Source organism: Caretta caretta, chromosome 4, assembly GCF_965140235.1.
Source record: "Caretta caretta isolate rCarCar2 chromosome 4, rCarCar1.hap1, whole genome shotgun sequence".
Classification (NCBI taxonomy): domain Eukaryota; kingdom Metazoa; phylum Chordata; order Testudines; family Cheloniidae; genus Caretta; species Caretta caretta.
Window position 1 is genome coordinate 17,932,625 of NC_134209.1, and position 15,456 is coordinate 17,948,080.

General features: G+C 41.3%; 1 protein-coding gene across 3 annotated transcripts in view; it reads right to left on the reverse strand.

Annotated features, from left to right (window-relative positions):
- Positions 1-14,193, reverse strand: part of TECRL (trans-2,3-enoyl-CoA reductase like) — a 112,374-nt gene extending 98,181 nt beyond the window's left edge. The window contains exon 1 of one of the 3 annotated variants that reach the window (XM_048847561.2): positions 13,737-14,193. In XM_048847561.2, coding sequence (XP_048703518.1) covers positions 13,737-13,970 — 234 coding nt within the window. In that variant the 5' untranslated portion in view covers positions 13,971-14,193. The remainder of the gene's footprint in view (positions 1-13,736) is intronic. The other 2 variants (XM_048847564.2, XM_048847563.2) reach the window with 2 other exon arrangements.
- Positions 14,194-15,456: the final 1,263 nt, after the last annotated feature.

Sequence of the window (15,456 nt, forward strand, 5' to 3'; positions counted from 1 at the left end):
AAATTTTTCAGCCAAAATTTGTTTTGGTTTGGGGTTTTGTGGCCAAAAATGTGGATTCAATTCAACCGAAACATTTTGTGGATTTGTTTTGAGTTCAACAAATTGTTTCAGTCAAACTAAAAAAACAAAATCCAGGAAAGCTGACATGTTTTGTTTTGACATTTCTGAAATGAAGCATTTCAATTTTTCACATTGAAATAATATTTCATTGAGAAATGATCTTATTTTTATTTTTTTTAAATGTTAAAAATTTTTAGCTTCGGGTGGACCAAATCGTTTTATTTGACCTGAAATGAATTGTTTTTCAACTTTTTGATTTGCTAAATATTCTGGAAAAAAAAATTGTTTGTGGTCGATGGTCGGTTGGTTGGGGTTGGTTGGTTGGTTGGTTGGGGTCGATGGTTGGTTTTTTCGAACAGACAGAGAACTGAAAAATCAGTTATTCACCCATCGTTGCTCCTCAGGGCCGGGACTGCCTCTAAGTATGTGTTTCCCTTCACAGATTGCCCCAGCAGGCACTTTGCCTACTTAGGAGTTTGACAGCAAGTTCCCAGCAGTCCTTGCAGGGAAATAAAAAGAGGAGAAAGGGACAAGAGAAAGCAGGAAATAAAGGATACAATGTAACAGGGATTAAAAGTCAACTCTAAGACTGGTGTGGTTAGAAATTCCAATATTTTTCTCACAACACCAAAGACTATCAACAGAAGATGTTTGCGGCCTCTCTTTTCAACTCATTTTTTTTTATTGTGGAAGTACAGCGCACATTAAAAAGGAGAGGATGGTTTTTAAAAGATAGTTTTAAAAAAGAATGATTTAAACTTAGAAAGTCATATTATGATTACAGTATTAATATATTCCGGGGCTTATTTATAGTCCATTGCTACATTACTACTCAGGTACGTTGTGAAGTACCACAGGCCTCATACTTCAGAAAGTACCTAAAACATGTACCAATAAATCATACCCTGGTACATTTTAATGCTATAGTAATACACATGTAGGTGGTGATCATACAGCCACATTTCCATCATGGGTTCTGCTGATTAACCACTAGACTAATATGGCATTTGAGGCCCCCTGTAATATTGCAATGCTACCGTACAGTCATAACTTGCAATTACCCATGAATTATCCTCAATATAATGGTTTGATCCTCAGCTTTACACAGCTGAGGATCTGCCCCCATAGATATATACTGGGCCATATCCATCCCTGTTGTAACTCCCCTTAATTTCCTGGACTTACATCAGGGGGAAAGATGACCTACAGTTCCTAGCCAGGATGATAGCTCTCATGAACAGCTTGATGAAAAGCCCATTGATGTCAAAGGGATTAATTCAAATCAGGCCCTTAAATTTTGGATTTCATTTTTTTTCAGGTCTAAAGAGTCTTTTCACTATAGTAGAGAATGAATAAGTAAAAGCCTGACATTTAAAAGAGGCTTCCGAACTTTGGAAATTATTATCGTTTAAAGCAGGAATCTTCTTTAATGGTTTCTATAATTCTCTAAATTACCCACTTTACCAACTTTTCATGCCCCAAGGTTAGCAACTTTCTCCCTAGCAGAAAACCTGATCGCTGCTAAATAAATCAATAGCTTCAAAGGCTGCTCCCAGGTATTCTGTGTCCAAAACCACATCGGAAGAAGAGAAATAATAGGGAAGAGCAAGCAGAAAATAATACATGCAAATCTCCCCTTTTACATGAAACTATCAGTTACAGTATTGACATTTCTATGAGAGTAGGAAGATGTGAGTCCAATGATTCCAGTTTAATAGAACTTGAGTTTGTTCACCTGCAGGGTATTTTGCAAGGTTCAACTAGTTACCCAGGGTCGGGTTTTCTCTTTAGTTTATTTTTGTTTTCCCCTCCCTATCTGGTGGTTGGAGTCTAACTCAGTTTTGAAAAAGTAACTAACAATAATAATACCTAGCTCATAGGTTGCCCTTTCCGTGAGTAGATCTCAAAGCACTTTACAAAGGAGGTCGGAATCATTATCCCCATTTTACAGGTTGGGAAACTGAGGCATGGGGCGGTGAAGTGAATTTCCCAGAACCACCCAGCTGGCTAGTGGCCAAACCAAAAATGGAACCCAGGTTTCCTGAGTCCCAGTCTGGTCCCAGACTCTAGCCACTAGGTCACACGGCAAATGTCTGCTTGTAATATGCTTGTAAATGAATTATTACTTCTATTGCAGTAGAACCTAGAGGCCCCAGCCCAGGTCAGTGGCCTATGGTTCTAGATGCCGTACAAACACATCATAAGAGACAGATCCTGACCCAAAGAGCTTATATTGAAAATAGGGTTAGGAAGGGACACGCAAGTTCCACTGAGTCGCCCAAGGCTGGATAGTAGGTCAGTAGCCAAGCCGAGACGAGAACCCTCCGCTATCTGAGCCCTAGGCCAGTGCCCTATTTGCTAGACCGGGATGCCCCTCTTTAGAAGGTGAAGAAGTTTGTTCCAAACCCTCAATCCAGCACCCACCCTAAGCCGCTGGGCTCGGCCACGGGGTAGTTCTCCAGGGAGCTGGGGCGGAGGCATGGAAGGCAGGCCCCACTAGGCACTGCAGTCACGAAGCACTCCCTCTCCAGGGAAGAGGATCTGCATAGTAGTGGACCCTCCAGCCTGCACCCAGCCAGTCCTTGACCTGTCCCCACCCCTTTGTTGTGGAGTCCTGCACTGTGCAGGGCCAAGTGTCACTGCATGGTCTCTCATGGGACTCCCCCCCCACCCCCCCCCCGCGCAGAGCAAAAGCACAGGGGCTACGTTGTAGGTGGGGGTGGAGTGAAGGGCATGCTTTCTGCACGTATCTCCGCCGCTGCAAGGGAGGCGGGCTGTTCCCACTGCTGGAGGGCAGGGCACCGCCACCGGGAAAGGTTGGTGGTTCTTTAGTGAGGCGCATCGTACATGAACCCAAACCTGGGGAATTAGAGCCACCATGCTAAGTCCAGTCAGGCCCCATGTGTTTCCCTGTCAAAGGAAATGTTATGGCTGCAAGAAAAAACCAAAACACCAGGGAGACACTCGACAGATTTGAAGATTCGCACTGTCTGAGAGCCCCTAATTTTGTCCTCCAACAATTCTGTTCATCTCAGTCTTCGCCACCCTGGGGCCTGATTCTTCACCACCCTGCCCTTTGCATGGCCATTTTCACCAGTGCAAAGTACATGTAAAACAACACCAGATCAGAACAGGACCATTTTATGCCCCCTTTGCATTAGCTTTGCCATGGTCTTGATGACTGCAGAAGTTGTGGGGCAATGGAGAATCAGGCCCACTAGCTGAATACATCATTTGAGGTCTTCCTTTTCCCTCTTTAAAAAGAACAGGAGGACTTGTGGCACTTTAGAGACTAACCAATTTATTTGAGCATGAGCTTTCGTGAGCTACAGCTCACTTCATCGGATGCATCTCATGAAAGCTTATGCTCAAATAAATTGGTTAGTCTCTAAAGTGCCACAAGTCCTCCTTTTCTTTTTGCGAATACAGACTAACACGGCTGCTACTCTGAAACTTTTCCCTCTTTGTCTCTCATTCTTTTTGTGTATTGAAGGAGAGGCTTTTGAAACGTGCCTTTCCTCCATTCCCAACCTTGGCCTCCCTTCCTGTCAATCCAAACAGATGCATTTCCTTCTCTGACTCCCATGATCTTTGGATCAGAACCAAGTGCATTTTGTTTTGAAGGTTCAGACAGTTTCTTATTTCGTCTGAATACATTGGCCTAGCTCTATCAACGGACATAAAAGTTAGCACATAATCACTGGTTGGATAGAAAAGCTACCTTAAAAGGTATTCAAGACAATTAACAAAGGGATAATCAAGGGCTGCAATGTACAGTAAGTACTAGGAGGAAAGGTTTCTAATAATTCCATTGTTTAATAAAGCACATATTCCTTTAAAAAGACCTTTGGAGTTCATGAAGTTCCATTAAAATTATTTGCATTTTTTTCATTTATGAAGTGTATACTCAGATAGCTGTAAGGCAACTAAATTATACTAGAAAACAGTTTTACAGTTCATAGTTGTAATTAATAGCTGGAGAAACCCCAGAATGGAATGTGTTCAGAATGTCTAAAGAATCTTTCAAAAGTATTATGCAAATATCCTATCTGGATTTTAGAGGTCCTGAAAATAAAGGTTTTGGTTAGCTGCTGCTGTTCCCAGTGATGGTCACTGCTAGATCAAGAGTCTTGGCAGCTGTTATAAAACTTGTTCTTGTCTTAAGAGAGAACCTGAGTACATTTCCTAGAAAAGGACCTGTTCAATGCTACTTCTCCTAGCCCGTCACTGCCACATTGTACAGCCAAAGAGGAGAGTCTGATGTAAAATGAAATGTCATGTTATTGCAGGAAATAGCTTTAAGAACACTTAATACCCTATTATAAAGGTAGCAATTGCTCACATACAAATGAATGCGATATTTATAAATATAACATACAGGTCAGAGTGTGGGAAGTTAATTTTACTTGCTAGAGATGATTATACATGCCTGACTCATGCCTGCTTTATTTGGCTGCTTGTGAGCTATGGAGGAAAATAGCTACTTTATTATTCCACTCTTCAAAGAGTGGAGATCAGCGAAGTTCCTTCTGGATGGGATATGATACCAGGGTCTAGTTTCTATAAAATAAGGACAAGAGGCCTGATTGTGCTCTCATACCAGTATAAAACAGGAGCAACTCCATTGAATTATGATGATGAAGATGGTAGGCCTAGAAAGTTAATCCATGGAGCAGGACCACATTATGCGAGGTGCTGTACAAATGCAGACCAAAAAGATGGTCCCTTGCCCAAAGCGTTTACAGTCTAGGTAAGCGAAGATAGTTACGCAAATGTAAAACCGGTGCGAGGGGAATCAAAATCAAGCCTAATGTTGTTTTGTGGCTTACACTGATTACACAATGTCATATCATAGAGTAACAGGGGCCATAGAATTACATTGATTAATAATAATACTAATTATCATTATTCATTTGTATTACAGTAATGTTGGGGAACCCCAGTCATAGAGCAGGACCCCATTGAATTAGGTGTAGTACAAACATAAAACAAAAGGATGATACCTGCCCCAGAGAGCTTCCAAATGAAGCAGATAGAGAGAGACATCAATGTTCAGTCCATAGTTTAAATAATTTTTTGTACCTATGAATGTTAATAAAGGCATAACAATAATACACAGGTCTTATATCATGCTTTTCAAGCATTCAACAATCATGAGGCAAGCCCCCCAAATCATGAGCATGTCATAAAAATCATGAGATAGAAAATAATAATAATAAATCTGAAGGCTTATTTATTTGCCTGCTGGTTTGTGAGCTTTCAGGGTACACATTTTCAAGTTTTTCTCTGCAATCATGAGGCACTGAAGGATACTTTTTCAAAAAATGAAAATTGAGAGTCTCACATAATCACATGACTCCAGGAGCTGAAGCATCAAGAAAACCCCCAATATCAAGACACTTGTGATAAAATCACAACAGTTGGCAATGATGCATCTAACATTTATGTGCTTATTTCGGATAAGTAGAAAATGGCATGGGACAGCGGAGAGTGGAGTTGCAATGGGGAAGGGGCAGCAGTAGGTGGGGGCATTGGAATGGTGGGGGCTGGTTTGCAGAGCAGAGAGAAAGTGGGCTTCCCACGGTTTGCAGAGCTCCTGTCCTATGCATTTTAGGAAGTGAGATCTGCTTGTGAAGAGACCTCGGAAAGTTCACAAGAAAGAAATCCCTGCCCTGTAAGAGACTCAAGCCCTGGGCGTGTGTCCTCGTGCATAGCTCACCCAGCCAAATGCTGAATCACATAACTGCTGAGCTTGAAGGCTTTTGATGAGGAAAGCTTTCTCTGTTGCTTTCCCATGGGTGAGTTCTCCTGCAAAACAATGCTGTACAACACATTCTGTCTTAAAAGCAACTCATGCAAAATTAATTACACTGTGCAATACTTGTTGGAAAATGCATTTTACTCCAGTTAATCTGAAGAAAAAAATCATATGTGGCAAACGCTGCAGCATAAACAAAAATGGCTGAGTTGATTTAACAGTGATCAATCAAACCATTGCACATTTAGAACCTTCAAATTAGACTATGTCTGGAGTTCGGAATAAAGGACAAATAAAGCTGGTTGGAAAATGGTAAGTAAAGTGCATAAACAATTTTGAAATGTTCTATGGTTTTGATGAAAAAAGATGAAAACTGAACATCGACATGTTTTCAGTTTTTCATAGCTTTCCAGAACATATATGCATAGATTACAAGGGACCACTGTTAACATCGAGTCTGACCTTCGCTATAACACAGGCCCCACAACAATTCCTGTTTGAGCTAGAGCAGGTCTTTTAGAAAAACACCAATCTTGATTTAAAAATTGCTCAGTGATGGAGAATCCACCACAACCCCTGGCAAGTTGTTCCAATGGCTAATTACCCTCACTGTTAAAAATGTGCACCTTACTTCCACGAAGAATTTGTCTTCCAACCCTTGGATCTAGTTACACCTTTGCTGGCTAGATTGAAAAGCCCATTATCAAATTTTTGTTCCCCATGTAGGTACGTACTGACTGGCTTTGGGGGTTTTCTCTCTTCCTCCCTTTTCTTTTTTTTCCTTCCCTTCGCTCACCTCCTCCCCATTCCTTTTCACTGGCAAAATGGAAAAAGCGAGGATACAGAAAGAAACCCAACACAAATGTAGGCTGGGGGTGGGGGACATTGTTATATATGTATGTAAAAGCTTGAACAAAATATGTTAACCATCTCTAATCATAGGCCTTCTCACTCCCCTGCAGACTGTGACCCAGCTTTAGGAAGGAGAACAGGAGTTACTGCCTGTTGTGAGCAAGTGGGTGGGGAGAGATTCATAGATTCTATGGCCTGAAGGGACCGTTACGATTCATAGATTCATAGATACATAGATACTAAGGTCAGAAGGGACCATTATGATCATCTAGTCTGACCTCCTACACAACGCAGGCCACCAAATCTCACCCACCCACTCCTGCAATAAACCTCTCACCTATGTCTGAGCTACTGAAGTCCTCAAATCATGGGTTAAAGACTTCAAGGTGCAGAGAATCGTCCAGCAAGTGACCCGTGCCCCATGCCGCAGAGGAAGGTGAAAACCCCCCATGGCCTCTGCCAATTTGCCCTGGAGGAAAATTCCTTCCTGACGCCAAATATGGCGATCAGCTGAACCCTAAGCATGTGGGCAAGATTCACCAGCCAGATATCCAGGAAAGAATTCTCTGTAGTAACTCAGATCCCACCACATCTAACATCCCATCACAGGCCATTGGTCCTATTTACCATGAATAGTTAAAGATCAATTAAATAATGATTATCTAGTTGGACCTGCTGTATAAACACAAGCTGATAAATCTCACCCAGTGATTCCCTCATAAAACCCCATAACTTCTGTTTGAGCTTGGGGGCTTTTCTACCTGGAGACATTAGTGTGGAGGGAGCTAGAGTGTGAATTGAAAACAAAATAGCTAATTCACATTAACTCTCTTTATGGACATTCTTAGGGTGGGTCTACACTACAGTTGCACCCCTGTAGTGTAGACACTTACTATAGCAATGGAAGAGGTTTTTCCATGCACCCTTTTAGGAGGCAGGGGGTAGGTCGACAGAAGAATTCTTCTGTGGATCTGGCTGCATATACAGTGGGGGTTAGGTCAACTTAACTACGCTGCACTGGGAGTGAAATTTTTCACAGCCCTGATCTATGTAGGTAGGTCGACCAAAGTTTTAGATGTAGACCACGCCTCCCTCAGTATTAAGAGTGCCTTTGTGTGCTTTAGCTTAACACACTCTTAATACAGTGTGAAAGGGTCCACATGGGGAGTTGGTGCAGAGTAGCCAGTGCACATTAACGACTCCAGCCTTTTTCCCCATGTAGACAAGCCCACAAAAGACATCCTGTCTTGATTTAAAGACTCAAAGTGATGGATTATCCATAATATCCCTAGGTCACTGGTTAATTATCTTCACTATTACAAATTTGCACCTGAATTTTTGTTTGAATTTGTCTAGCTTCAGTTTCCAACCATTGAATCGCACTATGCCTTTGTCTCAGATTAAAGAGCCATCTACTATCAGAAATCTCTTTCTCATGTAGGCATTTGTAGACTGAGATCAAATCACCTCTTAACTTTCTCTTGAATAAGCTAAAGAAGTTGAGCTTCTTTATTCTTGCACTATAAGGCAGGGTTGCCTGACCTTGCATCAGCCTTGTAGCTCTTTTCTGAGCCCTTTCCAATTTTTCAACATCCTTTTTGAAGTGTGGACTCCCAAACTGGACATAGTATTCCAGTAATGATGGTCTCACTAATGCCATAGATAGAGGTAATGCCACCTTCCTACTCCTACTTGATATTCCCCCATGTATACATCGAAAAGATCATGGTCATCCAGTTAGCTACAGCATCACATTGGGAGCTCATGTGCATCGGAGGGGAGGATAACTCAGCGGTTTGAGCATTGGCCTGCTAAACCCAGGGTTGTGAGTTCAATCCTTGAAGGGACCAGTTAGGGTTCTGGGCCAAAAACTGGGGGTTGGTCCTGTTCTGACCAGGGCATTGGACTAAATGACCTCCTGAGGTCCCTTCCAACCCTGACATTCTATGAGTTAGTTTTCTACTATGACCCCTACATCCTTTTCACAGTCCCTGCTTTCCAGGATATAGTCTCCCACCTTATAAGTGTGACCTACATTCTGTATTGCTAGATGTACGTAGCCTTATATTTGTCTGCACTAAAATACATTTAATTTAAATGAGCCAATGTTACCACACAATCCAGGTCAGCTTGTATAACTGATCTGTCCCCATCATTAACTATCACTCCACCATTTTTTGTCTCATCTGCAAATTTTACCAATAAACCTCTGGCTCTATCTATCATTCAACAGCCGGAATAGCTGGCTGGGCACACGGTCATAAAGCTGCTCCATGAAAAGTGATGAAGTAACTTACTACCTGTCTGGTGGGAAAGGGGAGGAATTGGGACACAATCGTGTACACTGATCAATTCTGCTGGACCCTTTATGCTTGTGTGAAGCCTCTTTGGTTTCCCTAGGACATCATGTGGGCACAAGTATCAGCCCACACAAATCTCCTTGAAAGATTAGGGCCTTCCTCACCAATACTGCAAAAACTTAAGCAAGCTAGTAGCTGTAGTTTCACTGTAGTCAATGGGAATCCTCATGAGATCATACTTACGCAGTGCTTAAGTGTTCGAAGGATCAGGGCCTAAGTCTGCAACTAACTTCCTATTCTTAGTCCCTTTTTCATTCCTCCCCTCAATTTTCTAATGTCTTCATAATAACCCCTTTCTGCCAAAAATGTGGAGTGCATGGTCTCCTCCTAGAAGAGAAGTTTGGGGAAACTTTGAAGAATAACCAGACAAAAACATTTTGGAGATACGACCATTTGAAATTTCTCAGAAAAATCTCTAGACTTTTCCCCATAACATCAATCTCTAAGGTATCCCCAATACAAAAGCATAAAAACACTAAAATATTCCCCCCACCATAGAGGCCACTGTTACTGCTGGTGGAACCCTTCTCCTCCCCCCTTCTTTAGAAGTGTTTTGAGATTTAATATAAATATATGACTACATTTTTTACTGACACTTATTTGTAGCATACACTCAAGCGTCACCATTCATGAATAATACACACATTACAAACACATGTGGATAAAATGTTTGGACCTCACTTCACCATCCTGTCCTGTGCCCATATTCACAAATTGCTTCAAGTGTAGCACGTGTTAAACTGGAATAGAGAAGCTTTCCTGGATAGGGTTATGAGGACTCAATCTTGCAAGGGCAGAATGCTCTAACCTGATCCAACAAAATACTTAAGCACATGCTTAAAGTTAAGCACGTGAGCAGTCCCACTGAAGTCCACGGGATTAGTCATATGTTTACAATTGAGTATATGCTTCAATGTTTTGCTGGATTGGGCTTGAATGCTCATCACCTTGCAGGTAAAACTGATATACATTGTAAGATCTTTGGGGCACAGATTGTACAGTCACAATATGTGCATATAGTACGATGGGGCTCTGCTCCTTGAGTGCAGCTATTTTTAGCTGTCCCTCATTTCACTTGTATAACAACATTCATAGCAGAGTCCCAAGAGCTAGGTATTATTAATTATTATTAATTGTGTACAGTGCCTCTATGGCATACATACACCTATGCAAAATGTATTACCAGTGCAGCCAACTCTTGGGGTTTGTATCACAAGTCTTGCAATATTAGATGTTTTTCTTAAAGCCCCAGCTCCTGGAGACAGGGGATTATGTGCGAATTTCAGCTTTTAAAAGATGTATTTCTAACCTTCGTGGTTTCAGAGAAAAGCCTGAAACTGTGAAGCAAGCATAATCTACAAGCTCAGAAACCATAAAAAATGTAAAAAGAACCTAACATTTATTAGTGCTTACACTTCAAGATTTTTAAGCCAATCTCATGGTTTTTGGGGAATGAGGAGTGGAACTCCTGACTCATCATTTTTAAATATTTGGTATCGGCACTGCTGAATTACTCGTAACCCCCATTTCCTATACCTCTCCCTGCAGAAACTTTATTCTTTGTGCAGCTACAGTCTGACATCTTTTCCCCCAGAGATATTAAGAGAAAGAAGGAATCCGTCAACATCTCTATATCTAAGTATCCCATTATCATTATTAGTGAATAAACAAGGTGGGCTTAAACAAGAGTAGGCCCTTTTTGTGCTAGGCATACTACATACCCATTCTAAGAGACAGCCCCAAAGATCTTACAGACTACATAGACAAGAAAAAGGAAATATTATTGTTCTACAGAAGGCAAGTTAAGGCACAGAGTAATCCAGTGATTTACCCAACATCGCACAGGAAGTCTGTGTGATCAGCTGAACCCACATCTCCTAAATCCCCCTCTCATGCCTTAACCACAAGACTATCTTCCTTGCTAGACAGTCTACAGCGCTAGGATTCCCCTTACTGAATGCACAGATCTTCTATTAACTTTAATGGGATTTCTGTGCCAGTGTAATGGTGACAACTAATCCATCGGGTAGCAGTGCCTGGTACTTATCTTCAGAGGGATTAATCATCTGTTCCCTCCACCTGAGCCTCCATAAGGGTGAGCAAAGAAGAGGCACTTGCTCTGTCATTAGTGATTTAGTTTTCCAGTCAGATTTATTAAACTGGGAATATTACACATGCATTTGCTAAGCAGCATACTCTGAACTGTTAACAATTTGCAAGAACAGACTAAGAAGATATATATTTTAAAATATGTGCATGGTGTGCCCGCCTGTTATTAATCTTGACAAGAAATAATTACACACAGTGCTGAGAAGTGAAGCTAATAGCAATTATATTAGAATAGAAAGCAGACATTAGAAGTGTCATGTTAGGTCTGTGTCTGTGCTCCATTTAATTAAGCAGCAGGTTATGTGAAATTTAGTGAAATGTTCTCTTCATTGCTGTAATAAATTATAGAACTATGGTGCATTGATACCAATGAGCTCTAGTTGCAATACAGAATGAATGTGTTAATCTCTGCCTTTGGAGTTGCTTTGGAATAGGATTTCCATGGTATCCTAAGGGGGTTGAACACTCGGCTGAATGGGAATTGGATATCCAAACTCCTTCAGCAGCTTTGGAAGTCTGAGGCTTGTGCTATTTTTTCAATGATCTCTCGTGCGATGCTTGGAGGCGGGGGTAGGGGAGGTGCTCATGGCAGCCAATGCACAGGTGGCCCTGGCTTTCTGACTGGAAGCCACAAGCCCATGAATTCTGTTGCCCTTTCTGTAACTGAGCCTTTTTTACTTGGCTTTTAGGGAGCATGTCACAACCAGCACTCAGGTATGAAGTGGGCAAGTACAATGAGTCCTCTCTTGAAGAGGGGGAGCTTATTGTACACCACAGGGAAGCCCCCAGATCGGTACAGTAAAGCCCTGTTTATCTGACCCTATTTTATTCGTCTCTCCGTATTCATGGCACAACCAGTGCACACAGGTCCAGAAGTGGGGTCTCTCTCCTGTAATGCAGCAGCCTCGAACTTTCCTATTCTACAGATTTTTGATGATCCGATCTGGCCCCGGTCCCAATTAGATCAGATAAACGGGGTTCTGCTGTATCAGGACTAAAACCCAAGGCCCCCTGGCCCGTAGCTGTTCCAGTACACCACAGTAATGTTTAGACAAATCATTGAGGGTGGGATTTTTCAAAGGTGCTTAGCATTCGCGTAATTCTGCTCCCATTGCTGTAAATGCCATGAAGTCAATGGGACTACTGATGAACTTAAAGTTAGGTAAATGCTTAATTAATTATTATTATTATTATTATTATTATGATTGGAGACTTTATTCAGTATATTTTCAAAAATCACATTAGTACTATTATTTTATTATGATCATAGGAGATCTAGTTACTTCTGCAGTGCAGACATAATCACACATTACATGATAATAAATAATGTATTATATCTTTGTTGATCATTAAATATTTTGCAATATTAAGACAAACTAATGGATTTATTTAATATTAGCCATATATCTGTATTACAGAATGGTACTTTGAAAGACCAGGAATGCTGGAAATGTTTTGGTGTATCCCAGCTTGCACATATAAAAGATGTTAAAATAAATATCTTCAGAAGTCTGAGTTATTTGTTCCAGTGGGGGAGAAGAAGAATCTCCAGTGGGGATGATAATAAACTTACTGTTCAGCCAAATGAGAAGTCTCATAATTCTGCTGTGCCATGTGAATGTTCTATACTCTAAAGAAATATTCTGGATACAAATTTTCATAGCAAAATACAATAGATCAGATTGCCTGCTGGCGTACACTGGCATAGCTGCATTGACTCAATGCTGATTTTTGTCCAGCTGAGACTCTGACCCTATATTTGTAGTTATCCAACATTAATAAGTAGCTTTGAATGTATCAGTGGTCAGCTCTGCTATAGAAAATCCTATGTTCCCGTACTTATATCCTATATTTGCAAAGAGCACATCTAAGTCAAGCCTTTGACTTGGCCACTCTGAGTCCACATAGTCACGTACTCGCTGTGCAAAAATGAATTATCCTCTTTTCCCCAAAAGCCATGGGTAATCCAGCCTCCAAATCTGCAATAGAAATCTGTGGTGAAAATGTTTATTTTTAGATAAAGTCTCTTGAGGTGATTTCTCAAGCCAGCATTTACTTATGTGGTAGAATCCAATCTTATCCAATCCCTTCGCCACACTTGTCCATAATTTGAATGTAATTTAAACCCCGTCATTAACACAAAAATCTCTCTTAGCCAAACTGCCCTACATGAAAATCTACTCTGGATCCCAGTTCCCCTTTGGATAAATGGGGTTCTACTGAACGCATCTGGACCCTAGAAAGAACTTAAAGCACTTAAGTGACTCAAGTCGTTGCAAATATCTTATAAAACTGGATTACCTTTTCCGAAGTGCCTGTTTTAAGTATTAGGCCATGACATAAGCATTGCAATCTCATAAACTTTAAGACCCAAGTAAAGTACCCGCTTGATTCTGATGAGCAGTCAGCAGGTATAAAAAATCCAAACTTATTTATTTCCAAAGGTTTTGAAACACAAGGGAAAAGAATCAAAGGACAGTGAATAAGGAGACATTCTGAGTATGTCCCAGTAAAATGAACAAGATTAAATCCATGTTAGGATAATGCATCTTTTGAATCACACACTCAGCAGTGTGCCGAAAATGACACACACTCACCTTATCCACCACACAGATCTGCCTCTTACTTTGGGCATCAAGGATTTCCACTTCAAAGTAAGTGATTTTTGAATGCCTGAGTGTGGGTGGTGATCTGAACTGGCCAGCACAGAGTACAAGCTGAGACAAGTTGAAAAAAGACCTCATGTCATTCTGTGGTCCCGGCAGCATGGCTCCATGCACAGCAAAGTCCTTCTTGTGTTCTGGAGCGCTGGGTTTATGCCTCCTGAACATTGTGTGACCCAGCAGCAGCAACTGTCATGTCGACACAGGACACTTCCAAGGGGAAATGTGTCCTCCCTGCATCAGTTAAATACAAGCATGGACTGATGAGACATTAAAGGTCAAGTGGCATTCCATGTTGAGAGTCCAGTCTTATTTAGCAGGACTGAAAACAATGGCTCTCTAATCCATTTCTATATTTAACTTGCTATTGTGATGTGCCGCTTTTTTTTTTTTAAACCAGCATTTGAAACAACACGTCCTACTTACTCCCTTTATCTTGATTCTCTACTATGACAAGTCAGTCCCTGAAATTCCCGGGCCAGAAAGGAATCAGGAATGAAATGCAAAGAATTCCACAGTTATCTATCTGGGTGAGGTGTTTAAACATGTCCATATATGAAAAATATGTGAAACGTTGTCTACCGTAGAGATGGTTGTTAATGCGCAAGGGGAAGTTAAAACAACAAAATGCCAGGAGTTCATCAGCAGAACTTGAGAGCTGCTGACATATCCTGGTGGCAGAAAAGGTTTGGCATTTGGCTACATTTAATGCAATGCATGGTATGTTACATATTCAGAGCAGAATTCTCTCCTCAGCTATGCCAGTACCCTTGAAGTCAAAGAAATTATACCAGTGCAAGGCTCCACTTCAGGAAAGCATTTATACTCAGAAAGAATGAAATCAATGGGACTCTTCATGTACTTAAAGTTATGTACATGCTAAAGAACCTTCCTGGGTCCTGGTCATTTGAACCCTTTCCTCCCCCCCCCCCCCCTAAATTCAATACCCTATTAGCCATTTTTATGATGTTCCACTGAACTAAAAGAGGCCTTAATTTTCTAAATAAGGGTCTGGTTAAAACAACACACATTTCCACATCATGCCCTTACTACTGCTGCATTTGTCACTGAATGTCTTTTCATAGAATTTGAGCAAAGTAGTGGCCCCATATTGATGTTTTCCATCTCAAAGGTCTCACCGTTGTATGCTGTTGAATGGCACATATTTAGCAGGAACCCCTCTCTCCCATAAACATGGAACAGCACTCCTCTGCGAGCACAATCTCCAGGATGTTACTGGCAGAGCACCAAATGAGGGCTGAATCCATCCCACCTATTAAAATCTGCCTTGCAGCTTTGGTTCAGGAAGGGTAGGCACAGAAAAAGTCATCCCGCATGTTTCACGGACAATGAACGCCATTGTGGGATAACCCATCTTGTGTATTGATTAAACAGCAGCAAGCTATCAGGAGAGGGATAGCTCAGTGACTTGAGCATTGGCCTGCTAAACCCAGGATTGTGAGTTCAATCCTTAAGGGGGCTATTTAAGGATCTAGGGCAAAAGATGGGGCTTGGTCCTGCTTTGAGCAGGGGGTTGTACTAGATGACCTCCTGAGGTCCCTTCCAACCCTGATATTCTAAGATAAACGTTTAACACAGTTGCACTGAAAATAAGGCTCTGTTACCTTTAAATCAACCATTATTTAAATATAAT